Below are 26,123 nucleotides of genomic sequence, written 5' to 3'. Positions count from 1 at the left end.
ACTCCTCTGCTGGGAAGTCCAGAGGTGACTAATAAGTCCTCCTACTTCAGTCCCCCAAGTAGGAGATTTCAACTGCCATACCCTTGCTGTCTTAGAATCTTCTTCTTTTTTAAAAAAAAAAAAAAATTATTTTTATTTTATGTGCATTGGTGTTTTGCCTGCATATATGTCTGTGTGAAGGTGTCGGATCCCCTGGAACTGGAGTTACAGACAGTTATGAACTGCCATGTGGGTGATGGGAATTGAACCCAGGTCTCCTGGAAGAACAGCCAGTGAACCACTGAGCCATCTCTCCAAACCCTTAGATTCTTTTTTATTTTCTTTTGAAGCAGCATCCTCTTATAGCTCAAGCTGGTCTCAAACTTTGTAGGCAAGGATGGGTTTGAACTATTAATCCCCCTGCTTCCACCTTTCAGGTCACTGAAATTACAGGCATGCACTACCATACTAAGTTTAAGCAATACTGGGGATCAAACTCTGGCTATATCCATGTTAGGTAATTTACCAGTTGAGTTGTGTCTCCACATCCTTACCTTGAACTTTATAAATTACATTTATGGTATGTACATACATGCACATGGAGGTCAGAGGATGATTTTCAGGATTTCATTCTCTTCTTCCACCATGTGGGTCCATGGGATTGAACTGAGATTATTCTCAGTCTTGACAGCAGGTACCTACTGATACATCTTGCTTGTCCCTTGGCCTTGAACTCTTGATCCTCTTTTTCTCAGCCACTCAAGTGCTAGGATTACAAATAAATGTATACCACCATATAACATATCTTATATATAACATATCTTAGCTTTTTTTTAAAGATTTATTTTTGTTTACGGTTGTGTATACTGTTGTTCTGTCTTCATGCCAGAAGAAGGCACCAGATATTATAGATGACTGTGTGCCACCATGTGGTTGCTAGGAGTTGAACTCCGGACCTTTGGGAGAGCAACCTCTGAGTCTTCTCTCCAGCCCTAGCCATTTCTCCAGCCCCCATACTAATACTCCTAATAGGACTGGTTCCATGTACTGGAGACTGGGAAACTAGACCTTTCTTTCCTAGTGGTACTTTTTTTTTTTTTTTTGCCTTTTTATAGTTTTTATGGTGTCTATTATCAAGTCCTATAGTTAGTTATCTGCTGAACCCCTGAGTTGAGTACAACTGCAGGGGTGGGGTGCGGGGGAGCCTTGTCAGTGGCAGGAAGATGACTCATTGGGTTAAGGTGCTTCCTTCCAAGCCTAGTGACCTGAGTTTGACCTGGAATGCACATGGTAGAAAGAGAACTGACTCTCTGACCTTCACATACTCACTGTGGCTTGGATGCTACACATACAAGGGAATGTTAAAGAAAAGGAAAAGGAATTCCGAAAGTATGTAAGGTGTCAGTGATAAAGACCAGTTGAACTGGGGCTATTAGTTTGGTCAGGAGTCTAGGCTACAACTTTGGCCATTGGGTGAAGGTGAAAGGATGGTGTTGCTTAGGGGACTGAAATTCCATGCTCTGGACCTTACTCTTCACTTATCCCTAGCAGTGTAACACACGCCCATTTGATAATGAGGAGAAAGACAAGGAATATAAACCCCATAGCATCCCTCTTCGACAGTCTGTACAGCCTTCCAAGTTCAACAGTTATGGACGACGGGCAAAGAGACTACAGCCTGATGTGAGTACTTTTCTTATTGTCACTTAACAGGGGCTTTGGAGTAGGAAGAATGCTGCTTGCTGACTGAAGCTGTGCACTCTTTTGTGCTCTTAAGCATTTGGAGATCTGTTTGTACTGTACTTTTTGGTTTTTTTGAGACAGGGTTTCTCTGTAGCTTTGGAACCTGTCCTGAAACTCACTCTGTAGACCAGGCTGGCCTTGAACTCACAGAGTTCCTCCACCTGTCTCTGCCTCCCAGGTGCTGGGATTAAAGGTGCACTACTACTACATGACCTGTACTGTACGTTTTTATATGTCTGCTCTATGTGCCTGGTTTCTTCCTTTCTTCAGTCTGCTCATAGAAGTCTTCTTATTTCTATACCCTACAGGCAGAGAAGATTACGTACCATACTTTGGGGGGGGGGCATGAAGGGGACAACAGAGAATAGTATATACATTATGTGTTCATTGAGGAATTTTTTTGTTTGGTTGTGAAAGACCCCCAGTGCTGGGGAGACTCTCACTCAAGTCTCGGGATAACACGACCCCCCCAGTAACTCACAAGAGACTGTCCTTGCTGCAATCACATGAGGCTTTATTCGATGAGACTGGAACCAGTGCACTGGGGCCGAGACTCATAACTCACGCAGGGGAAGAGTTTGACCCCGAGTGTCCTGGAGAAGGGTTTTTTGTTTTTGTTTTTGTTTTTTTTTTGTTTTTTTTTTTTTGTTTTTTTGTTTTTTTCGAGACAGGGTTTCTCCGTAGCTTTTTGGTTTCTGTCCTGGAACTAGCTCTTCTAGACCAGGCTGGGCTCGAACTCACAGAGATCCGCCTGCCTCTGCCTCCTGAGTGCTGGGATTAAAGGCATGCGCCACCACCGCCCGGCTTGGAGAAGGGGTTTTTATAGGAAGAAACCACAGCCCAGTAATCCGAAAGGGGCAGGGAGGGTGTCACAGAAAATCACAAGGAGGCAACTCCCTGCCTCTCAAGGTCATAATCAGCTAGTTTCTGAAACACTGTATCCCAAAAATACCTAATGATAATCACAGGGGGGGGGCTCCCTGTTTCTTAAGATTACAATCTAACTTTATCTTCTGCTAGTTCCTGAAACATAGTCACTGAACTGGCTAATCCTGGATTTCTGATTCTTCTCTTCCTGCTTAGATTTTCGGCTATTTTCTTCCTGCTGGGGGGGGGTCTGGATTTATCCAGGTCTTTCATTTGGGGTCTCCCCCAGACAGGGTTTTTCTGTAGTTTTGGAGCCTGTCCTGGAACTAGCTCTTATAGACCAGGCTGGTCTCGAACTCAGAGATCCGCCTGCCTCTGCCTCCCAAGTGCTGGGATTAAAGGCGTGCACCACCACCGCCCGGCTCTCACTGAGAAATATTAATTTAGTAGGCCATATTAATCTCAATTTTTTTTTTGAGACAGGTTCTTACTTTGTAGCTTTGACCAGCCTAAAACTTGCTGTGTAGACCTGGATGGCCTCAGACTCTCAGAGATCTACCTGTCTCCACCTCCCCAAGTGCTGGGTTAAAGGCATGTACCTCCTACATCTAGCAATAATGCTACTTTTTATTTTTTTGAAAGTTTTTTTAATTAAAATTGACTTATTTACACAATTTTTTCCTTTCCTTCATCTTTTCCCAGGTATCTTCCTTCAAACTATGACCCCTCTCAAGTTGATAACCTCTTTTTCTTTGATTATATTTTTTGTGTATGTTCATGCATATATACAATAAATATATAAATATATGATCTCAAAGCTGGTCACTTTACATTGGAAAGTCAGATAAAGGAACTCATCCCTGGGAGAAGCTAATTCTCCTCCTCGCAATCAGCATTTGCCTGTAGTTTGTGAGGGCCAGCCATGATAATCTAAGTCTGGGCAGAAAGGAAGTTCTTTACTTCGTCCAACCATTATCACCTGGGACTCTGGCCATCAATGAATTTAAATAGAGTCTAGAGTCTCAATAGTTTACCCTGAGACAATGCCTGGCAGGCTGAGATTACCTGACCCCCACCCAAGAGCACACCATTCAAAGGAAATTCCTGGCATTCCAAGCATTGTAAATAGAAACACCTGCCAGTACTTCACCAGGACACCCCTAGACAAATGTCAATGAGGGGTCCTGGACCTCAGAGACCCCTCACCCCCACCTTTACTACTATAAAAACCCAATTCTAATTGAGCTTGGGGCTCTCCAGATATTCCAATACGTTGAACATGCGGAGAGACCGAGTTTGCAAACTTGGTTAAAATACAGGCTCTTTGCTTTTACATATGGGACTCGGCCTCCTTTGTTGGCTTTCATGGGAACCCATGGATTTGGGCTTAACATAGTTCTTTGTCTAGGAGTGGAACACTATGAAATTCGCCCCCCTCCCCCATGTTAACATGTTCATTGATATTACCATTCTGGTTTTAAGCAGTCTTTTTTGCTTTGTTCTTTGAGACAGGGTTTCTCTATGTAGTCTTGGCTGTCCTGGAACTCACTCTGTAGGCCTTGCTCTGTACTCACAGAGATCTGCCTGCCTCTGCCTCCCAAGTGCTGGGATTAAAGGTGTGCACTACCACACCTGACTTATGCAGCCATTTTTAGGAGAGACTTTCACAGCAGATTTCCTATTGTTTTGGCTCTTAGAATCTTTCCATCCCTCCTTCATAATATTCCCTGAGCTGTAGATGCAAGAACTATGATGTAGATTTATCCACTGGGGTTGGGCTCCCCACAGTCCATTGACCTTTCTTCATTATGTCTAATTGTGGTTTTCTGTGATGGTTTTCATTTGCTGTAAAGAGAGGCTTCCTTGATAAGGAATGAATAGCTTCTTTGAATAACTATTTGAGAAAAGTGGTTCGAGTACCACTCTGCTTCTTCAAATATGTTATCCTTAAGTTATGAGATAGAAATTAATATTTTTATTTTATGGTTCACAACACTGAGAGTCTGCCTTTAATTCCTTTTCAGTTTTCTTTTAAATTTTTAAAAACTTTTTTTTCTTTTTAGAGTTTTAAAACATTTTATGTGTATGGGTGTTTAGTTGCATGTGTGTATATGTACGTTGTGTGTTCCTGGTGCCTGTGGATTCCAGGAGAGAGTGTTAGATTCCTTGGAACTGGGGTTGTAGATGGATTGTTAGCTGCTATTTGGATGCTGAGGATTGATCCTGAGTTCTCTGGAGGAGCAGCCAGTGCTCTTCACTGAGTCATCTCTCCAACCCCTAGATTTGTTTTTTAATTATGTGTATGCACATATGTTTTTGTGGAGGCATATGAACATGTGAGTATAATTGCCCACAGAGGCCAGAAGGAAGAGTCTGATTCTTTGGAGCTGGAGTTACAGGTGATTGTGAGCTGCCTGCATGGATGTGTTAACTAATCAGCCATCTCTAGCTCCTGAAATTTTTATATTTGAAAATTTTATATATATACAGTATATCTTGATCATATACACCTTTCAATCCCCCCACTTCCTCTAGGATACTTATCATATCTCCCAACTTCATATCTTCCTTTTATACTTTTTAATTAATTAATTGATGTTTTTTGATCTTCTGAGTTCTTTAAATTTTTTTCTTTTGGTTTTTCGAGACAGGGTTTCTGAAGCTTTGGAGCCTGTCCTGGAACTAGCTCTTGTAGACCAGGCTGGTCTCGAACTCACAGAGATCTGCCTGCCTCTGCCTCCCGAGTGCTGGGATTAAAGGTGTGCGCCACCACCGTCCGGTTTGAGTTCTGTAAAATTTGTGTTGCTCATTTGCACAGGGGTGTGTGGTCATCCACCAGGGCATGAAGAACCTACCAGTTGCCTCTCTCCTTTCCTTGGCAACTGTCAACTACTAATAGCTTCTCAGCTAGAGATGGGACCTCATAAATCCCTAAATTTTTTCATTATTATTATTATTATTAGATTTGGGGTGTATGTTTGTGCGTGTACATATCTGTATATTCCTGCTTTGGCAAACATATACTAGGGGGCAATTTACTGTAGTTGGTTTTTCCCTTCTACCACCTGGGTCCCAGAGGTTCAGGCCTGATGGCAAGTAAGCACCTTGACCTTTTGAGTCATCTTGTTGGCCCTTTAAAATTAAGACTTAGAGCCAGACAGTGGCGCACGCTTTTAATCCCAGCACTTAGGAGGCAGAGGCAGATGGATTTTTGTGAGTTTGAGGCCAGCCTGGTCTACATAGTGAGTTCCAGGACAGCCAGGACTGTTGCACAGAGAAACCCTGTCTTGAAAAACCAAAAAAGCAAAACAAACAAACTTAGGACTTATCCCTAGTCTTCAAAGAGTATAACTCTGAATTCTTGCTGTGGCCCATCTGTGCATGAGTTCTTGCCCAAACTGTGTGTGTGTGTGTGTGTACAGATATATAGACTTTAGATATAGTCTGAACTTTTAGTGTTTGGCAGCCTGTTCCAGATAGTATTCTTGATTCATTTTGTTTCCTGCTTTCTTTGTAGCCGGAACCCACAGAGGAAGACATTGAGAAAAATCCAGAGCTAAAGAAGCTACAGATATATGGAGCAGGTCCCAAGATGATGGGGCTAGGTCTTATGGCCAAGGATAAGACTCTTCGGAAAAAGGGTAAGGCCTAAGATACTGGGGATGATTTCAGGACTGTTAATGTCTCAGAATTAAATTTGGAACTACTTTTCTCTCTACAGATAAGGAAGGACTTGAGTGTCCCCCCACTGTGGTGGTAAAGGAAGAATTAGGTGGGGATGTGAAGACGGAATCAGCCTCACCCAAGACCTTCCTAGAAGGCAAGGAGGAACTGAGTCATAGTCCTGAGCCCTGCACCAAGATGACCATGAGGCTGCGAAGGAACCACAGCAATGCCCAGTTTGTAAGGACCCAGCCCTGACTTCCTAGAGCTCTGCTTCTCATCCCTTCAGTGAGCATTTCTCCAGCGTGGCACTGGACTAGGTTGCATTAAGTAGAAAAGTGGGTCTAGAGAGCCCTGTCTGCAGGTGGCTTACTTAAGTGGGGAAAACAAGGCCAGCTAATTTGGAACAAAGAACAAGAGTACACAGCTACTGTCACATAAAGTGCTAGAAGGGTCCAGAGATGACTCTTACTGTCCAGTGCTTCAGGATAAAGGCTAAAATCTTCGTTATCTTCATTATCATGCATGGTCCAGTCCCTGTTGACCTCTAACCTCATTGCCCAGCACTGCCTACCTCACTTCTCTGCTATAGCTGTTCTGAACTACTTGTAGGTATATTCATTTTTTTTATTCAAGAGATGAGCCTTTATTTCTTTTGTAATCCTGCATTCCTTGCACATATGGTTCCTTCTGCCTCAAGGAATTTCTCTTTGTGCTCTGCTTCAGTTGCCAAACACTAGTTTCCTTTCAAGTTTCATTTAGCTTCAAATGTCCCCTTCAGGGGGGCTGGAGAGAGGATTAAGAGCACTGGCAGGGGTTCTGAGTTCAATTCTCACAGCCATCTATAATGAGATCTGGTGCTCTCTTCTGGGGAATAGGCATACATGCAGACGGAACACTGTATACATAATAAATAAATCTTTAAAAAAAAAAACAGTCCCCTTCAATATGAAGTACTCCCTGGAAGTCCTCCCTCACCTCTAAGTAATATGAGTGCTATTTCCCTATCTAGGTTCCCATAGTATTTCTTACTGGCTACTATGGCAGTTTTCAGTTTTTATGAACATTCTAGTACTATGTGCCCTTTGAAGGCAGATACCAGCTCTTCCACATCTCTGTGCCATAGAATGCAATGGTTATTGAATGAATAAAATGAGAAGATTGAAGACTAATAAGATTGCTCTCACAGGGCAGTGGTGACGTGAACCTTTAATTGTAGGAGGCAGAGGCAGGCAGATCTCTGAATTCAAGGCCAGCCTGGTCTGTAGAGCTAGTTGTAAGATAGCCAAGGCTACACAGAGAAACCCTGTCTAGAAAAAACAAAAAGAAAAGAAAAAGACTGCTTTCTCATCTCTTCTTGTTTGGCGGAAATAGAACATGCATGCAGCTGAACTCCAGACCTTGTATAGGGCCATGAACAACCAAGCCATCAAACACCTCTGACTTCCAATGGAGAACTCTCTGGAATAGGATATTGTCTGGAGGGGTCTGTGTTTGAAGGCTGGGCAGGGCCTATATTGATATAACTCGTTGCTTCTCTCTGGCAGATTGAGTCATACGTGTGCCGAATGTGTTCCCGAGGAGATGAAGATGACAAACTTTTGCTGTGTGATGGTTGTGATGACAATTACCACATTTTTTGCCTGCTGCCTCCTTTGCCTGAGATCCCGAAAGGTGTCTGGAGGTGTCCAAAATGTGTCATGGCGGTAAGGCCTCTCCAGTCCACATGAGATACCTTATTTTCCTATGTGTAATCTAAGGGGAGGCTCCTACCTTAGCTATAGTATTATGTTTTGGGACTTTAGAGTGAGATGAGGCTTTGCAGAGCTTTGTGAGAAAGAGGAAGAGAAAATGTAATTTATACTCTTGTCCTGTGGGAGTTACCAGACTACCTATGGGGTGTTATGATTAGATGGACTGTGTGTGATGATGAACTATGTGTCTTAACATTTAAGCAGTTGTTAAAACATATTAGAAGGCGGGCGGTGGTGGCGCATGCCTTTAATCCTAGCACTTGGGAGGCAGAGGCAGGTGGATCTCTGTGAGTTCGAGACCAGCCTGGTCTACAAGAGCTAGTTCCAGGACAGGCTCCAAAACCACAGAGAAACCCTGTCTCGAAAAAAGAAAAAAGAAAAAAAAAAAAATATTAGAAACCCTGAGTTGGGGCTGGAAAGATGGTTCAGAGGTTAAGAGCAATGCCTGCTCTTCCAGAGGTCCTGAGTTCAATTCCCATCAACCACATGGCAGCTCACAAACATCTAGAATGAGATCCGCTGCCCTCTTCTGGCGTCTAGGCACACATGCAGGCAGAACACTATACATAATAAATAAATCTTTAAAGAAAAGTAAAAAGAAACCCTGAGTTGTAGTAGTTGACCAGATAGGAAAGGTGGCTTTTTGTTTGCTTGTTTGGTTTGTCATTTTGTTGATATAGTATCTCACTCTATAGCACAGACTGGCCTCAGACTCAGATCAATTCTCCTTCCTCTGTCTTCCAGAACCTGGGATTATGGGTATGAGCTAACATGCCCAGATCAAGGAAAATTAAGAGTAGTGATTACGGAAGATCTCAAGAATGAGCATTAAATGACAGAATTAACTATCTATAGATAGACCATTTAGCTCAAAGCTAGGGCTTTGATCGTGCTACGGAAGTACTTTCTACCACTGAGCTCTATCTCCAGCCTGTGTCCTGTTATTTAATTTATGTTTTGAACTTACTTTGTGGCCCAGGCAGGCCTTAAACTTGTAGTCCTCCTTCAGCCTCCCAAGTTAACTGGAATTGTGGGCTTGCACTATCAGTCCTGGCTAGAAAATAAAATAAAATCAATGTCCTTTTGATTCTCAAGTATTTTCTTTTCTCCATCATACATATAATTACCTTTAAGACACTTAAAAGTCTTATTCTATACTTTATAAAGACTTTTATACCTCATACCCTTTCTGTAGTAAATGAATTAAAGATACAGAGTTTTCATCAAATAAGTATAATGATTACTTGCTTTCCTCCTGTTAGGGTATTTAGATTTGGCTGTAGAAGAGGTTCATTGATGTTTCAGATAGGGAAACAGGATTTTGCAGGAACAGAGATATTTAGGAGAGAAAGTGCCTAGGGCTGGTGGGTGTAGTGTTGTAAGGAAGAGACAGAGCAGCAGTGAGGGTTGAGTACCCAGGATGTCTGGCAGATTCATTTCATGTCTTTCCTACCTTCATCCATATTCTCCATGCTCATCTATATTTTCCTCTGGGTTTCTGGAGGTCATACATTGGTGGTCCTGCCTTATTCTAGACAAGACAGGTGTGCACATGCATACATACAAAGGATGAAAAAGGACTAGGATACTGTACTGGTTCCAGCCTAGGCATTAAGGAAAAGTTTTCCTGAGCAATCTGCATTAAGTCACATTTTTATTGCAGAGATAATACAGCAACAGAAGAGCATGTTGAAGTTAGAGCTCATGGTTTACTTTAGATAGTAAAGTCCTAGAAGATCATGAACTGTAGTGATGAGGGAGGACTGTTTACAGGCTAGGAGACTGACACTGAGTTTCTGTGTTTTATCTTCTTTTTTTGGGTGGGGGGGGGATAGTGGTTGTGTTACTGGGGATCAAAATTAGGTTTTGTGCACACTAGGAAAGTAATCTCCCACAGAGCTAAATCCTTCGTCCGTCCTTCCTTCCTTCCTTCCTTCCTTCCTTCCTTCCTTCCTTCCTTCCTTCCTTCCTTCCTTCCTTCCTTCCTTCCTTCCTTCCTATTTTTAGAGAAAAAAAAGAAAACAATCTTTTTTCATTATACATACCAATCCAAGTTCCCACTCCCTCCCTTCCTTAGTCCTTTTCTTGTTTTATTTGTTTGTTTGAGACAGGATCTCTCTATGCAGACCAGGCAGTCCTCATAAAAATCTTCCTGCTTCTGCCTCCCATGTGCTGGGATCAAAAGCATATACTACCACACCCAGCAATTTTTTTTTTTTTTTTTTGGATTTTCGAGACAGGGTTTCTCTGTAATTTTTGGTGCCTGTCTTGGAACGAGCTCTTGTAGACCAGGCTGGCCTCGAACTCACAGAGATCCTCCTGCCTCTGCCTCCCGAGTGCTGGGATTAAAGGCTTGGGCCACCACCACCCGGCTACCCAGCAACTTTTTTATTGTTCTGGTTTTTTGAGACAGTGTCTTGTTGTGTAGTCCAGGCTGGTTTGTAAAAATCACGTACACCTGGATGGCATCTAACTTAGATCCACCTGTTTGTGTTTCCTGAGTGCTGTAAGCACCTGGTTTCTCAAAATCAGTTAAGTAGCCTAGGTCACAATGCCTTTGACTTGGGTTTTCCAAGTGCTAGAATTAAGATGTGAGCCAGAGTACCTTCAAGTTAGCTTTTGTTTGTTGGAGACAAGATTTTCTTAACAAGTATCTTGCTACATTTTTCAAACTAATCTTGGGTTTGTGGGCCTCAAGTGATTGATCCTTTTGCCTCAGGGTCTGAGTAGCTAGGATTATAGGCTTATATGACTGTACTTGATTTAGAGTTTGGTTGTTTGTTTCAGTGTTGAAGTGATCCAACCAAGAGTTTCATATTCTGGGCAAGTGTTCTAAAAGTTGTATTTTGAAGTCAGTAAAAATAAAGAGGAAAGGGGCTAAGAGTATAGCTCAATGGTAGAGTGTCAAACCCTAGCACCCAAAAAAAAAACCAACAAAAGTAGTATTAGAAGACATTCCCATGGAGATTGGACTCTTTATGTTAGTCACTTTCCAGTACCTGAGAGAAACAGTTTACTATTTATTTAGTTATGTTTATTTTATATGTATGAATGTTTTGCCTGTGTGTACCTTGCACCGTGTGCATGCCTGGTGCCCACAGAGGTCAGAAGAGGATTGTGAATCCCTGGAACTGGAGTTGCAGATGGTTGGGAGCACTATGTGGGTGTTAGAAACTGAACCTGTATCTTTTGCAGGAGCAGCAAGTACTCTAACTGCTGAGCCATCTCTCCAGACCCTAAGAGAACCAGTTTAAAAGAAGAAAGATTTTGGCTTACAGTTTTAGAGATTCAGTCCATCATGGTGGGGAAGTGCTTAGGGTACAACTAATGTTCTGAGAGCTAGAAAGCAGAGAGAAAGACTGTGTTGGGCTGGGCAAAGATACTGCCTCCGAGAACCCAACTCCTGACCTACTTCTCTTAAAGTCTGTAGAGCTTTCCAAAATAGCACCACTATCTTGGGAGCAATTATTTAATGCATGAACTTTCTGGGGAGGACCCTTCATACCCAAACCCTAACAGGGAGCAGAAGTGTGACAGAAATGATGTGTGAGATGAGTAGATTTGATAAGCTGAGGTGGTAAGAAGGAAAAAGTAGCACTGTAAAGTAAGGCTTGTCTCGGGAGACTTGAAGGCATACCTAGGGCTGGTCTCCCTCCCTGCTCCTATCCCATGTTTTCAGTCCACTTTAGATGATTTTCTCTTTGCCTCTATTTTTATAACTTTTTCTGTCTCTCTCGGGTTTTAGGAGTGTAAGCGGCCCCCTGAAGCCTTTGGCTTTGAGCAGGCTACCCGGGAATATACTCTGCAGAGCTTTGGGGAGATGGCTGACTCCTTTAAAGCTGACTACTTCAACATGCCTGTACATGTAGGTGATGGAGGGCTGGGGTAGTGCTGGGGCTATTTTCATGGGCATTGGTACTGTACCTCCCCTAAGTTAATGTGGCAGGATAAAATGGGCTCTGATTATCTACTATCTTTGTTCACCCAGATGGTACCCACAGAACTTGTAGAGAAAGAGTTCTGGCGGCTGGTGAATAGCATTGAGGAAGATGTGACTGTTGAGTATGGGGCTGACATCCATTCCAAAGAATTTGGCAGCGGTTTCCCTGTCAGTGACAGTAAGCGGCATCTAACTCCAGAAGAAGAGGTAAGTGGGTTATTATTATGGTTGTATATGTCAGCTGTGTGAGCATGACCAAGTCATTTAGTTTCTAAAAGACCCATGTCTTTCAGGGATAATTATACCTCCCTTAAGTAGTTGCTTTGAGATTAGATGAAGTGCTAGATATAAAGAACACAGCCTAGGTAGCATCTGAAATGTGTATATATGAGATGCTTTTTTCCCCCTGTGAACCCCATTTCCTAATTTGTAATATGGGGTTATACCTACTGTGCAAATTTGTTGTAAGGATTATGTGAGAAGTAGGAAAAGTGACCTAAGGAGTACTGGCCACTTCCATATCTGTTCAGTAAATAGGATTTATATGCATAGGTAGAATTGAGAGTCCAGGTTTGACTGAGGGAAGAATGTGTTTGGGTTCAGGGCTTTTGTTTTTGTTGTTTTGGTATTTTCCTTTGTTGGGTTTGGTTTTTGTTTGTTTGTTTTTGGTTTTGGCTTGTTAGGTTTTAATTTTCTTTTAAAGATTTTATTTATTATGTATACGATGGTCTACCTATACGACAGAAGAGGGCACCAGATCTGATTGTAGATGATTGTGAGCCACCATGTGGTTGCTGGGAATTGAACTCAGGACCTTTGAAAGAGTAGCCAGTGCTCTTGACCTCTGAGCCATCTCTCCAGTACCTAAGTTTTAATTTAAACTTGAAAAATTGGTGCATAAAAATACTAAAAATATGAATATTAAAATATTGGGGCTGGAGAGGTTGCTCAGTAGTTAAGAACACTTGCTGATTTTTCAGAAAACCCAAATTCCATCCTAGTGCCCACATTGGGCAGCTCACACCTGCCTGTAACTCAAACTCCAGGGATCCAACATTCTTTTCTGGCCTCCATGGGTACTTAGGTGATACATATGCATACACTTACTTAAAAGTAGAAACTAATCTTGCTAGGTTATGGTGGCCACACCTTTAATTCCAGCACTTGGGAGGCAGAATATATACAAAAGCAAGTAACTTAAAATTTAAGTTCTTGTTGAATGTGATCATTTGCTCTCAGCACTTAAAAGACTCAGGCATTGTTACTGTGATTTTGGTGTTGGACTGAGCTACAGAGTGAGATCCTGTCTTAAACTAAACAAATGGGACTGAGGAGGTGGCTTAGTTGGTAAAGTGACTGCTGTGCAAGTGTGAGGACCTGAGTTTGGATCTCCAGCAACCGCATAAAATTAGATGAAATGCTATATATAAAAAACACAGCCTAGGTATTATCTGAAGTGTGTATGTATGAGATGCTTTGTCACCCTCATGAATCCTAACACCCTCGTGTCCCATGCATGGTGTGCCGGTGAGTACCCAGGAATGTAAGCAAGGGATAGGAATGGTACACTGATGACTTCTGTAGTAGTAATTATAGATGTGCCAGCTTGCCTCTGAAACTCTAGTGCTGAGTAACAGTGGCTAGAGACAGGGAGATCAGCATAATCAGTTTAGCTAAGTGGTAGCCTCTGGAATCAGTGAGAAACCCTGTCTCAAAAATTAACATGAAGAGTGATAGATGAAGATACCTCTGACCTCCACATGTGTGTTCATACTTGTACACCTACAAAAACATACACTCACAATACACTACACGCACACACACAAAGTAAATAAAACAAAAAAAATGCGGGGTTTGGTTAATTTAGGCCTATAATCCCAGCTACTCAGGAGATTGAGGCAAGAGAATTACAAACTCAAGGCCTACTGGTGCAGCTTAGTAAAACCCTATCTCAAAATCAGAAGTAGAAAAGACTCAAGATATAGTGGCCGAACATTTGCCCCGACTTTGTGAGGCCCAAGGTTTAATCCTCAGTACTGGAGGGGAAAACTCAGTTCTGAAGCATAATCCTCATCCTTCTGTACAAATACTTGATCTGACAGGAGTATGCTAAGAGTGGTTGGAACCTGAACGTGATGCCTGTATTGGAGCAGTCTGTATTGTGCCACATCAATGCAGATATATCTGGCATGAAGGTACCCTGGCTCTATGTGGGCATGGTCTTCTCAGCCTTTTGCTGGCATATTGAGGATCACTGGAGTTACTCCATTAACTACCTCCACTGGTAAGTGGGGCCATGGTGAGCGGGGAGGCAGTCAGGATGGGCTCTCTACATAACCATGTATATGACCATTCTGTATCCCCTTTAACTTGAGCAGGGGTGAGCCAAAAACCTGGTATGGGGTCCCATCGCTTGCAGCAGAACACTTGGAAGAAGTGATGAAGAAGCTGACACCTGAGCTTTTTGATAGCCAGCCTGATCTCCTTCACCAGCTTGTCACCCTCATGAATCCTAACACCCTCATGTCCCATGGTGTGCCGGTGAGTACCCAGGAATGTAAGCAAGGGATAGGAATGATACACTGATGACTTTCGTGGTAGTATCACTGCCTTTTCTTATTCCTGTTCTACCTTGATGGGGCTGTAGGTTTGATTGCTCTGAGGTCCATGGTCATCATGGTTGGTTAAATATACAGTGTGATAGAGTTCTCTGGGCCATGTGTTTGAGGGAAGTACCTTAGGGATGCCTCATCATATCTAGGTTCCAGTTAGTGGCAAAGGGAAATGGAGGAAGGACAGAGCTAGAAAGTGTTGCTTTTGTCTTTAGTTTTATTTGTTTTTATGTGTGTGCCTGCGTATCTCTGTGAAGGCCAGAGAAAGGGTGTTAAATCCCCTATAACAGGAGCTGTAGGTAGTTATGAGCCATTATGTGAGTGTTAGGAACCAAACTCAGATCTTCTGCAACAGCAGCAAGTACTCTTATCCACTGAGCCATGTTTCCGAAACAAATGAAGGAAGGAAAGAAGAAAGAGAGAGAAAAAAGAATACTGGAAAATGGGATTCTTATTCTGGATTGTCAAATACTACCAACAGATTGGAGGTCATGTTTTTATGAAAGAAGGTATTAAATATCAGGACAGTTACTGAGTGTGTGTGCATAAATTTTTTTAATTAATTAATTGTTTTGGGGAATTTGGAGATGGTCTCTATAGCCCTGGTTGTTCCAAAACATTTATGTAGGTCTGGTTGTCCTTGAACTACCTACCTCTGCCTCTTGAGTGCTGGAATTAAAGGTGTGTGCTGCCATGCCTGTCCATATTTTTTTTTTTAATTTTTTTGAGATAGGAACTTACTATGTAACCTTGGCTAGCTAGAGCTGCTGTGTAGACTAAGGCGGTCCTTGAACTCCGAGAGATCTGCCTGCCTCTGCCTCCTGAGTATCGGGATTAAAGACATGCGCCATCACACTCAGCTTGTCTGTTATATTTTTATACTGATAACCTGGGGTAATAGTTATGTTTTTTACTTATTGAAAGGTTATAAGTTGAACCTGGATCTGTCCTCTTTCTCTGGATAATTCTTTCATCCTGTAAAACTCTGCTGGGTAAATAAACTGACTAAGACCTATTTTATATCAGGAATTTTTAGCATTTAGTAGCCTCAGTCATTGTTTTTGGTGTAGATTTTTGTTTGTTTGTTTTGTTTTTTGAGACAGGATTTCTCTGACAGTCTTGGCTGTTCTGGAACATGCTTTGTTGACCAGACTGACTTGAACTCACTGAGCTCCACAGGCATCTGCCTCTCAAGTACTGTTGTACAAGTTGTGTGCCACCTCTGCCTGATCTTTGATGTAGATTTTTTTTTTAATTTATTTATTATGTTTCGGGGTCCAAAGCCCCAACATAAAAACTACTTTTCCCCCTAACTGGACCGATATGGAGGCGCAGGAAATAATGAGACATTGTTCATACAGCAATATCAGAAGGGCATCTCAGGCTTCACTCATTCCTGAAGATCTACCTGTGTTTATTCCTTAAACGTTTTATTCCCCCCAGGTAAACCAAGGTGGAAACTCATTAATATTCTTTTTCCTGGGATGTAAGAGTGCCAGTACCAGTCGGTAACTTAGTCACCAGCTTGGAATTCACACCTCTTCCCAGGCGATCTACATAATAACAAAGAGAAGGAGCAGTCCATCCTGAGTCTTTTGTTAGGTAGCTACAGGTGTCTGGCAGGATAGCAGCTGCCCTTGGAAGCTAAGCATGGCCAGAGAACCTAGCTGCAAATATCTCGTATGAAATATGGGCCTACAATTATGTATATAGTGTTCTGTCTGCATGTATGCCTGCAGGCCAGAAGAGGGTACCAGATCTCACTACAGATGGTTGTAAGTCACCATGTGGTTGCTGGGAATTGAACTCAGCAGGACCTCTGGAAGAGCAGCCAGTGCTCTTAACCATTGATCCATCTCTCCAGCCCCCTGGTGTAGATCTTAAAGAATTAGTGTATCCTCTATCTTTACTTTAACTCTAATTCTGTTATTACTTTTTCCCCCTCAAGACGTAATAGTTTTTCTGTGTAGCTCTGGCTGTCATGGAATTTGAGCTGTAGATCAGGCTGGCCTCAAACTCAGAGATATGCCTGCTTTTTCCTCCCAAGTGCTGGTGTATTACTAATTTTTATTTCAGACAAACTCATGTAGCCCAAGATAACCTTCAGTGCCTAATACTCCTACCTCCCAGGTGCAGGGATTATAGAGATGTGCCACTTTGCTTGGACTCCGTTCTACTGTTGGTCCTATTTTCCACCTGCTCTGTGGTAGATAGTTGGTAAATCTCAAATTATTGTGGTAGCTATAGTAGGATATGGTAGATAATTGGAAAACCTCAAGTATGTCTTTTTGATTTTTCAAGACAGGGTTTCTCTGTAGTTTTAGTGCCTGTCCTGGAACTAGCCCTTGTAGACCAGGCTGGCCCCGAACTCAGAGATCTGCCTGCCTCTGCCTCCCCATTAAAGGTGTGTGCCACTACCACCCGACCATCTTCTTGAGGTATCTTAGGACATTTGTAGAGAAGAGCTTTCTCACGTGAATTTCCTTACCTTATTTTCATATATGTTTGAATGGTATTTTATAACTTTTAATGACATTTAACCAAGAATCAGAATATCTAGGGAACTAGACATGAAAAAGGGCATCCTACAACAATAGTACAGATATTATTCTTCTACTTGGGGCTCTCCTTTTTCTTCTTTACCTGACCCTACTTAAAGATTCTGGGACTCTTAAGTGATAAAGGACTGGGGATATAGTTTAGTGTTTGGGTTTATGGTATACATGAAATACCACACCACCAAACAAAATGATTGTGGGTCCTTCATTTCTGCTGATTCACAAGTAGCTATTGCGTCTAACCTTTCCTCAGATTTTTTCTTCCTCATCCATAGCATATTCTTTGTCTAAAATATAAAGGAAAGCTATAGAGTAAAAGAGGATTCGCTTAAGGATTAGGGCAACTAAGATACAGAGTGGGACAGGAGTCAGACCTGACCCCTTTTAACCTCTTTTTAAAAAATTATCACAGACATTCAAACATGCACATTATTATTATTTTTTCTTTTTTTCCTTTGGTTTTTTTTTTTATCAATTTACTTTATTTTGTACATTGCTATACAACATTAATAGGAAAACATTTATAGCCCTTTTCTCTTTCTCTCTCTCTCTTTCTTTCTCTCTCTCTCTCTCTCTCTCTCTCTCTTTCTTTCTTTCTTTCTTTCTTTCAGATTTCTGCCTCCTCCCCGCCACCGCCTCCCATTTCCCTCCCCCTCCCCCAATCAAGTCCCCCTCCCTTGTCAGCCCGAAGAGCAATCAGGGTTCCCTGCCCTGTGGGATGTCCAAGGACCCCCCACCTCCATCCAGGTCTAGTAAGGTGAGCATCCAAACTGCCTAGGCTCCCACAAAGCCAGTACGTGCAGTAGGATCAAAAACCCATTGCCATTGTTCTTGAGATCTCAGTAGTCCTCATTGTCCGTTTCCTTTGGTTTTTTGATACAAGGTTTCTCTGTAGTTTTAGTGCCTGTCCTGGAACTAGCTCTTGTAGCCCACACTGGCCTCGAACTCACAGAGATCCTCCTGCCTTTGCCTCCTGAATGCTGGGATTAAAGGTGTGTGCCATCACGGCCTGGCTCATGCACATTATTTCAACCTCCACAGTATTTTTCTTGTTCATGGTTTACCAGCTTCTCTGACCAGCTGTTGCTTCACTGCTGTCTCTGACCATCCTGCCCTTCTTCTAGACTGAATAGTTCTCAGTATCTCTAGGCTCTTTGGATTGTCAATATACATTCCAGTCCAAATTACCTGTGAGCTTCATGTTCCTACTTGGCAGGCTACAGTTTAGTAAGTAAGCTATGTTTAGGTCCTTGTGTCATGTCATGTCGTGTGTATCGCATATACCCCCCCCCCCCCCCCCGTGCTCCCTTTGTAAAATGCCATTTCTTTTAAGGAAGCATACCTCCTTTCCAAAAAATGGAAAATAGGTCATTTCCTAATCCCTAAACATTTGCTATATGTCCATGTTACTTTTTTTTATGAAAAGTTTGATAAAGCAGTAAACTGTGTGAATTTTATAATCTCTTGTATGTATGATCTAGAACTGTACTGTCCAATTTGATAGCCATTAGTCACCTGTGGCCACTGAGCATTTCAAATATGTCTAGTCCCAGATGAAATCTACCAAGTATAAAATGAATGTTGAAATTGAGACTGAGGATTAAACAAAAAATGTAAAATATTTCACAAATATTTTTATATAACACCTACACACTTCAATGACAACATTCTGGGTTTGTCATATAACAAAGTAATTTTACTTGGGTTTTTTTTTTCTTTCTTTTCTGATGTGGCTACTAAAAAATTTACAAGTGACCAGGCTTCACTTGAAATTATGTCCCTATAATCTGAGCTGCTTGACAAGCTGAGTCAGAAGGATCCTAAGTTCAAGGTCTACAGCTTGGTAGAATATTTGTCTGGCAAGGCCCTGGATCCAGTCAGAACTTAGTACCAGAAAAGGAAGAACAATTTTTTTCTAAGCACCTTTGAGCCTGGTATATTTCTCTTGGATAGTGCTGTTCAGTATTTTTTTTTAATACTTTTTATGGTTTGTTTAACTTTATTTTATGTGTATTGGTGTGAAGGTGTCAGATCTCGTGGAACTGCATTTTCAGACAGTTGTGAGCTGCCATGTGGGTGCTGGGAATTGAACCCGGGTCCTCTAGAAGAGCAGTCAGTACTCTTAACCACTGAGCCATCTCTCCAGCCCCTCTAGTATGGTTTTATAACTGCCGTTGTCTTTCTTCAAATCAGCTTTATTGCAATATGGTTTTTACATTCTGTAAAATGCACCCATTTTAATTATATAATCTTGATGTCCCTACAGAGATTTGCTGTCGTCACTGCAATCCAATTTTAAAACATTTTGCCACCCCAGAAAAACCCGTTATACTCATTTACAGTCACTCTCCATTCTAGCCTGTAGGGACTAGGCATCCATTCATTTTATTTTCTTGTTCTATATTTGCCTTTCTTGTTAGTTCATACAAGCAGAATACTGCTTGGTCTTTCATGGGAGGCTTCTCTCAATGTGTTTTCAAGGTTCATCCATGTTGCAGCATGTATCTGAAGTTCATTCTCTTTATGGCTCAATAATATTCACTTCATTCTGAGTTTAAATTTTTGTTGTTGTTATTTATTCATATTTCTCATTTTCAGGCCTGTGAGATGTCTCAGTGGGTCTTACCACCCAGACTAGAGAGCTGAGTTTGATTCCCAGAGCCGACATGGTGGAAGAAAAGAACCATGTTACTCCTTTTTTTGGTTGTGAGCCCAGCCTTTAATGGCTGAGCCATCCCTCCAGGCCCATGTTACTCCTTTTTAATAGCTGTATAATAGAATAACTACTTCTTGTTTTGTTGTTGAGATAGTGTAGTATAAGTTGAGATAGCCCAGGCTATCCTTAAATTTGTCAGGTAGCTCAGAGTGGCCTCAAACTTATGATCTCCTACCTCAGCCTTCCAGATGCTGGGATTGTAGGCATGTTAACTTCACATCCGGATAGAGGTGCTTTGTTTAAACCACCATCTAGGAAACAGTAAAGTAACACTAGCAAAGTGAGCTTCAGAGGAAATCAGGAGCATTATTTTCCTGGGTCTGCTATCTGGGGCTTCTCTGGAACTTGGCTTTTGCATCCATGAAATTAGAAAGTCTGAGAATAGATTGTTCAACAGATATTGCTTGATTGTTCTTTCTGTGTGCAAGGCCACTGGTCACCACCCTGAAGATCAATAAAGTGATTCCTGCCCTGGGAGTGTACCCATTAGTGGAAGACAGAAAACAGTAAACAATTAAAATAAGTTGAGAGACATTATAGAACAACAGACTGGGTCATTTAGGACTAGGGTATCTGGACCAGGTTTATAAAGTATTTATATGTTTAATTTGTTTCCTTAAACAAGAAGTTTCACAAAAGTTTTAATGATGAACATTCAATATTCAATGCCCAATGCATAGTCCTTCATAAAAGAGTAAGAATTTGCCTGCCAGACTCATGGCTTCTTTACTCATGTAGTCATGGAATTTATTCCAGAGGGGTTTGGGTGAGGCACACCATGTTTAGAGTTAGACTTTTTTTTTTTTTTAAATAGAACATTTCTGGTGATTGCTGATGGAAGCTATAGCAATAGTAAAAGCAAGAAATGTTTCAAGATTTACTGCTTTAAGAATAAATAATAAATAATAGAATGAAAGATAAAAATGAGAAAAGGTAGAAAAAAGTTATAGAATATATAGTAAGTTTAACATTCAAATAATAGAAATTACAAAGAATAGACAGAATGGTAGAATTATTAATAAAATTGAGTTTTTTTAAGGTTTATTTATTATGTATTCAGTGTTCTGTCTGTATTTGTGCCTACAGGCCAGAAGAGGGCACCAGATATTACAGATGGTTTTGAGCTACCATGTGGTTGCTGGGAATTGAACTCAGGACCTCTGGAAGACCTGAGCCATCTCTCCAGCCCCCAAATTGTTGAAATTTTGAAAAATGAGATTGTTCTTATTTTATATGAATAGGTGCCTTGCCTGCATGTATATCATCTGTGCACTATATGCATTACGGGTACCTGTGAAGGCCAAAAGATTGTGTGAGGTTGCAGAAATTTATTAGTCACCATGTAGTGTTGGTTATTGAACGTGGTTCCTCTTGAAAAGTAATCAGTGCTCATAACCACTGATCAATCTCTCTAGCCCTAAAGAAAATTTTCTTGAAGGATTGTTTCTTGAATCAAAGTAGCCTACCTAATATACAAATAAGACAGATCCACACCAAGATATATTTTTGTCAAACACTGAGCATTGTATAAGCATCTTGAAAAAGAAACAGTTTTAATTCAGTATTCTTTTGACAGTACTGAAATCTAAAAGACTTCAGAAAGAGTCCCAAATGAGCTGGGCATGGTAATACATACTTGTAATCTCAGTAGTTGTGAGAATCAAGTAGAATTGCCTCAAGTCCAAGGCTACCCTGGACTGCATAACGAATAAATACTTGGCCAGCCAGGCTAGGGTAGTAAGACTGTCTTAAACAACAAGCCCTTCTAAATGATTTTCATTTTGGAATTCTATATGCAATCAAGTGTAAGAGACTAAACACCTCTCTTCCAAATAAGCTGTTTCTGACCATGTTCAAACACAGCAAAGGAATAAATCAGCAAAGAGAAGAGCATAGGATCTAGGAAATGAAATCTAGGGAAGATAAATGATTCAGATGAAAAAGATTAGAAATCTGCATGATCCCAGCACTGGAGTGGCTGAAGCAGGAATTTTAGTTCAAGGCTAACCTGTGCTATGTATGTAGTAATATCCCCGTATCCAAAAGCAACACCCCCCCCCCCCCAAAACAAAGCTGAGAGACTTACAGAAAAGCAAAAAATGCGTAGAAAAGATGTTTGGGCTTCTACCAGAAAGGGCTCAAGTTATTATAAGTATACAAAACTAAGCAAATTGAGAAAGTGCTATCTATCCTCTGGAACTGGAGTTATATTTGGTTATGAGCCACTAATTTGGGCACTCTTTTTTTTTTTTTTTTTTTTTTTTTTTTGAGGCAGGAATTAAATGTGTATACCACCATGCCTGGCTGACAATGCTATTTTTTTTTTTTTATGTCTAAATGGTCTTTTAAAACCTATGAAACGCTTCACAAATTTGCATGTCATCCTTGCGCAGGGGCTATGCTAATCTCTGTATTGTTCCAATTTTTTAGCATGTATGCTGCCAGAACAAGCACAATAGTCCAGGTCCTTATTATTATTATTATTATTATTATTATTATTATTATTATTATTATTATTTGAGACGTTTCTCTTTGTAGCCCTGACTGTACTGGTGCTGAGATTAAATGTGTGCGCCATCACTGCCCAGATCAGATCCATATTATTTAGAGTGCTTAAGGTTAATATTCGAAAGTCAGAAGAGATGAATATGGTTGGCCCTGGGAAAGAGAATAACAGCACCTGCTGGTTTTGTAATCAATATAGAAGCATTTGACTCCCAAAACCATGTAATAAAACAAATGAATATTAATGTGAAATCATGGTCATCTTAGTGGAAAGTGCTTCTTATAATTGTATTAAAATATTAACAGGAAAGTTGAAGTGATTTGATGCATATATTTCCTACCTCTTGTGACTCAACGGATGCCTGGGATTTTGTTGTCATACTCTGTTCCTTGAAGCTTTCCTTTGTCTCCTTTAGGATCCCACTCTTAGGTTAGGTTGCTGACAACTGGAAAGCCTTGATTTATCTCAATGGTTTTAGCCTTTTTTTTTTTTTTAACCCTTAGGTTGTTCGAACAAACCAGTGTGCAGGAGAATTCGTCATCACTTTTCCTCGTGCTTACCACAGTGGTTTCAACCAAGGCTATAACTTCGCTGAGGCAGTCAACTTTTGCACTGCTGACTGGGTGAGTCTGGAGTATGGTGGCTGGTAGGGAGAAGTAGAAAGTTATAGGGAAGCCAAAGTACAGCTTCCTTCAGGCTTGGCCAAGTTCAGCTTTGAACCTGTTCACAGCTGCCTGCTGGACGCCAGTGCATTGAGCACTACCGCCGGCTGCGAAGATACTGTGTTTTTTCTCATGAGGAGCTTATTTGCAAGATGGCTGCCTGCCCCGAGAAGCTGGATCTGAACCTAGCAGCAGCTGTACATAAAGAGATGTTCATTATGGTGCAGGAGGAGCGTCGTCTACGAAAGGCACTACTGGAAAAGGTGAGTGGTGGTGCTTTTGATCAGCCTGGTAAAGGTTGGGAAAGACAAGGGTAACTTCCAGTATAGATGTAACCTTTATTCTTAGAGTGTAGTGAAAAGAGCTAGGTACACCTGACTTGAAAGCCACATTCTATTTTTAGTGTTTCAGTGCCTGGCAACCTTATACAGGTTAGTTTGCTTCCCTGAGGGTAAACTTCCTCATCTGAAAAATGGAAATTCTGTTTGTCTCTTTAGATAGCTGAGTGAGTTGTGAGTTATGGATATTTGTTCAGTAATTGCAGGCTATGGTTATAGTTGCTATTACCCTTATACAAATGACCCACTAAAATAGGCAGGTATATGAAGCCTCTGTTGCTGATCATTTTGATCAAACTACTTAAAATTAAGTGATAGTCTCACTTTCGCACTCTGTAAAATGGTAATAAATTCCTAAGCTTCAGTGTGTTTGTTTTTAAGACAACAGACTTTCTCTGTAGACCAGGTTAGCATCTAACCCAGAGATCCCTGTCTCTGCCTCCCAAGTGAAAAGGTTTGGATCACCACTTCCAGCTTAAGCTGGTATTTGTAATGGTAGTTGTAAAGCTTGAGTGAATTGATATTTGTAAAAGAATCTATTATTACTCTTACAGTGTAGTAGCTGCTAATTTAGTAGTATTAATGCATGAAAAAAATGAAGTATGGAATGTTTTTTAGGAAATTCTATTTTATTTACTTACTGAGACGGTATTTTTGGATCCTTCTTCACAATCTCCTGAGTCCTGAAATTAATAGGTCTGCCCCGCCATACCTAGCTATTTCTTGAATTTCCTTTTTAAACATTCGTTGTTGTTGTTGTAATTTATGGTGGAATGTAATGGTGCGTGCACACCTTTTATTCCAGTGCCAGAGGCAGGCAGATCTTTGAATTTGAGAGCAGCCTGGTCTATATAGTCCAAGACTACATAGTAAGCTCCTGTCTCAAAGGGGGAACAAGTTCTATTTATTTTTATTTGTATGGGCATTTTATTTGTATGCGTATTTTGTCTACACATATGTGAGTATATTGTGTGTATGCAGTATTCATGGAGGCCAAAAGAGGGGTGTTAGATCCCCAGGAACTGAAATTATAGTTGTGAGCTGCCTTATGGGTACTGGGGACTGAACCCAGGTTCTCTGCAACAGCAAGTGCTCTTAACTGCTGAGCCATCTCTCCAGCACCCTTAGCTATTTTCTCAATTTCTAATGTTCTGTTAACTTGACTAAAATAATGTCGAATAGAAAGTGATCCTACATCAATAGATTCTCCATAAGCATGTGTCAGTTGTGTGTGGATGTAATGAAGATCCTCTTGAGATGATGTAGGAGGTTTAGTATTATAGCTTAGTGGCAGAGTGCTTCCTAGCATGTGGAACACACTGGGTTTGATCACCAGCATTACAAAAGAAAGAAAAGATCACAAAAGAATGGTGGTCCTAAGAGATCCTGAGAGGCCTGGTTTTGGGGATAATGCATTTTTTAGTTTAAAGTTCATATACAGGCTGGCTATGGTAGTGCATGCCTATAATCTCAGCATTTAGCAAGCAGGGAGAAGAGGATTACCCTAAGTTTCAGGCCAGCCCAGGCTAAGTAGCGAGGCTTGTCTTAAGACATACGCATATAGATATATACTTATAACTTTGTGTGAGTGTTAGATATAGGCCAAGTTTCAGCTATAGTAATATTAGAAGCCCGGGGCTTCTCATTTGTTGTTAGTAAATAAATCGCTTGGCTTTTTCATGGACTTACTCTATTATTAAATGATGGTCCCATGCTATACCACAATATGAAAAGAAACGAAATCAAGATTGAAAGAAAAGAGGCTACCTTCCCATTTGGACAGAATTTTGTACATTTGGCACTTAACTCAGAGATGGGTTCTGGACCACGCCCCCCCCCCCCCCCCCCCCCCAATCTTGAGATCTTTTAGATATGATAGGTGTTTTTGAATATTTTTATGGTGTAGCCGCCTCGACGGGTTACTCTGTCTAGGGTTTGTAACCCGCCTGGCTGGCCAGTTATTCCAGGGTCACGGAGAGGCACCACCTGAAAGGCATAGGCTGATGAGAAGGAAGGAGGCTAAGCGTATTTTGTCAAAGCCTCAGTTTATTAGGGTCATGGTTACAGCTTATATAGCCCCTGAATAGCTTGGGGGGCTGGGGCACGGGATCTTGCCACGTGGTCCACAGAGTCTGAGAGGTTACGATGGGTCGGGTCACGATTCCTTGGTCGGGAAGTCACAAGGTGACACACCTAGTTGTCTAGATAGTTTGGAATGTGAGGCAGGTTCTGCTAGCAGATAGCTCTCTATTAACAGTTAATTTGGGTGTGAGATAGGCTTGGTCAATAAGACTATTCTCAATACAATTGGGAAGTGAAGCTCTCTGCAAAAACTCCTCACGGCGGTGCTTCCTGTAAATTTTGGGGGGACACGGCTCCTGACATTATGGAAATGACTTAGTATGTCTATATGTCTGTGATCTGAAGAAATCTAGGGGCTTCACCCTTCCAACATTCTCTAGCTTTGAATTCAAAATTATCTGCAGTCAAATCCTTACTTTGACAGGCTGCTGGCTTTCTCTGCTATCCTTTAGTAAAATGAGATATCCTTATGAGATGCATATTCTTACCTAAAAACTAGAACTAATAATAATGTTTGTTGAGTACTTCATAATTCAGTGTTAATATATCAAGTCCTTAATTGAAATATTTAGAACAATTGAACAAGAATGATAGTTATTGTAGACAAGAGAAACAAACAGATTGAGAAAGATTTAAATAACTTTTCATGAAGAATGGGGGATCACAGCCACATTAGCAGCAGTTTGATTTTAAAGTTGGTATG

At 41.2% G+C, this 26,123-nt stretch overlaps 1 protein-coding gene and 1 non-coding gene across 7 annotated transcripts in view; one reads left to right on the top strand and one right to left on the bottom strand.

Annotated features, from left to right (window-relative positions):
- Kdm5c (lysine demethylase 5C) overlaps window positions 1–26,123 on the top strand; it is a 41,560-nt gene that overhangs the window by 7,324 nt on the left and 8,113 nt on the right. For 4 of the 6 annotated variants that reach the window (XM_057759033.1, XM_057759029.1, XM_057759030.1 and 1 more), the window contains exons 5-14: window positions 1,528–1,662; window positions 6,107–6,230; window positions 6,311–6,492; window positions 7,800–7,958; window positions 11,752–11,871; window positions 11,995–12,153; window positions 14,049–14,230; window positions 14,325–14,487; window positions 22,842–22,961; window positions 23,069–23,263. In XM_057759033.1, the coding sequence (XP_057615016.1) occupies window positions 1,528–1,662; window positions 6,107–6,230; window positions 6,311–6,492; window positions 7,800–7,958; window positions 11,752–11,871; window positions 11,995–12,153; window positions 14,049–14,230; window positions 14,325–14,487; window positions 22,842–22,961; window positions 23,069–23,263 (1,539 nt within the window). The remainder of the gene's footprint in view (window positions 1–1,527; window positions 1,663–6,106; window positions 6,231–6,310; window positions 6,493–7,799; window positions 7,959–11,751; window positions 11,872–11,994; window positions 12,154–14,048; window positions 14,231–14,324; window positions 14,488–22,841; window positions 22,962–23,068; window positions 23,264–26,123) is intronic. The other 2 variants (XM_057759032.1, XM_057759028.1) reach the window with 1 other exon arrangement.
- LOC130868690 (U6 spliceosomal RNA) lies at window positions 22,181–22,286 on the bottom strand. Its single transcript, XR_009056525.1, has one exon. It is a non-coding gene; the product is annotated as a U6 spliceosomal RNA (small nuclear RNA).

This window comes from Chionomys nivalis, chromosome X (genome assembly GCF_950005125.1).
Source record: "Chionomys nivalis chromosome X, mChiNiv1.1, whole genome shotgun sequence".
Lineage (NCBI taxonomy): Eukaryota > Metazoa > Chordata > Mammalia > Rodentia > Cricetidae > Chionomys > Chionomys nivalis.
The sequence above is the reverse complement of the archived record's forward strand: the minus strand, read 5'-3'. Positions and strand labels throughout refer to the sequence as shown.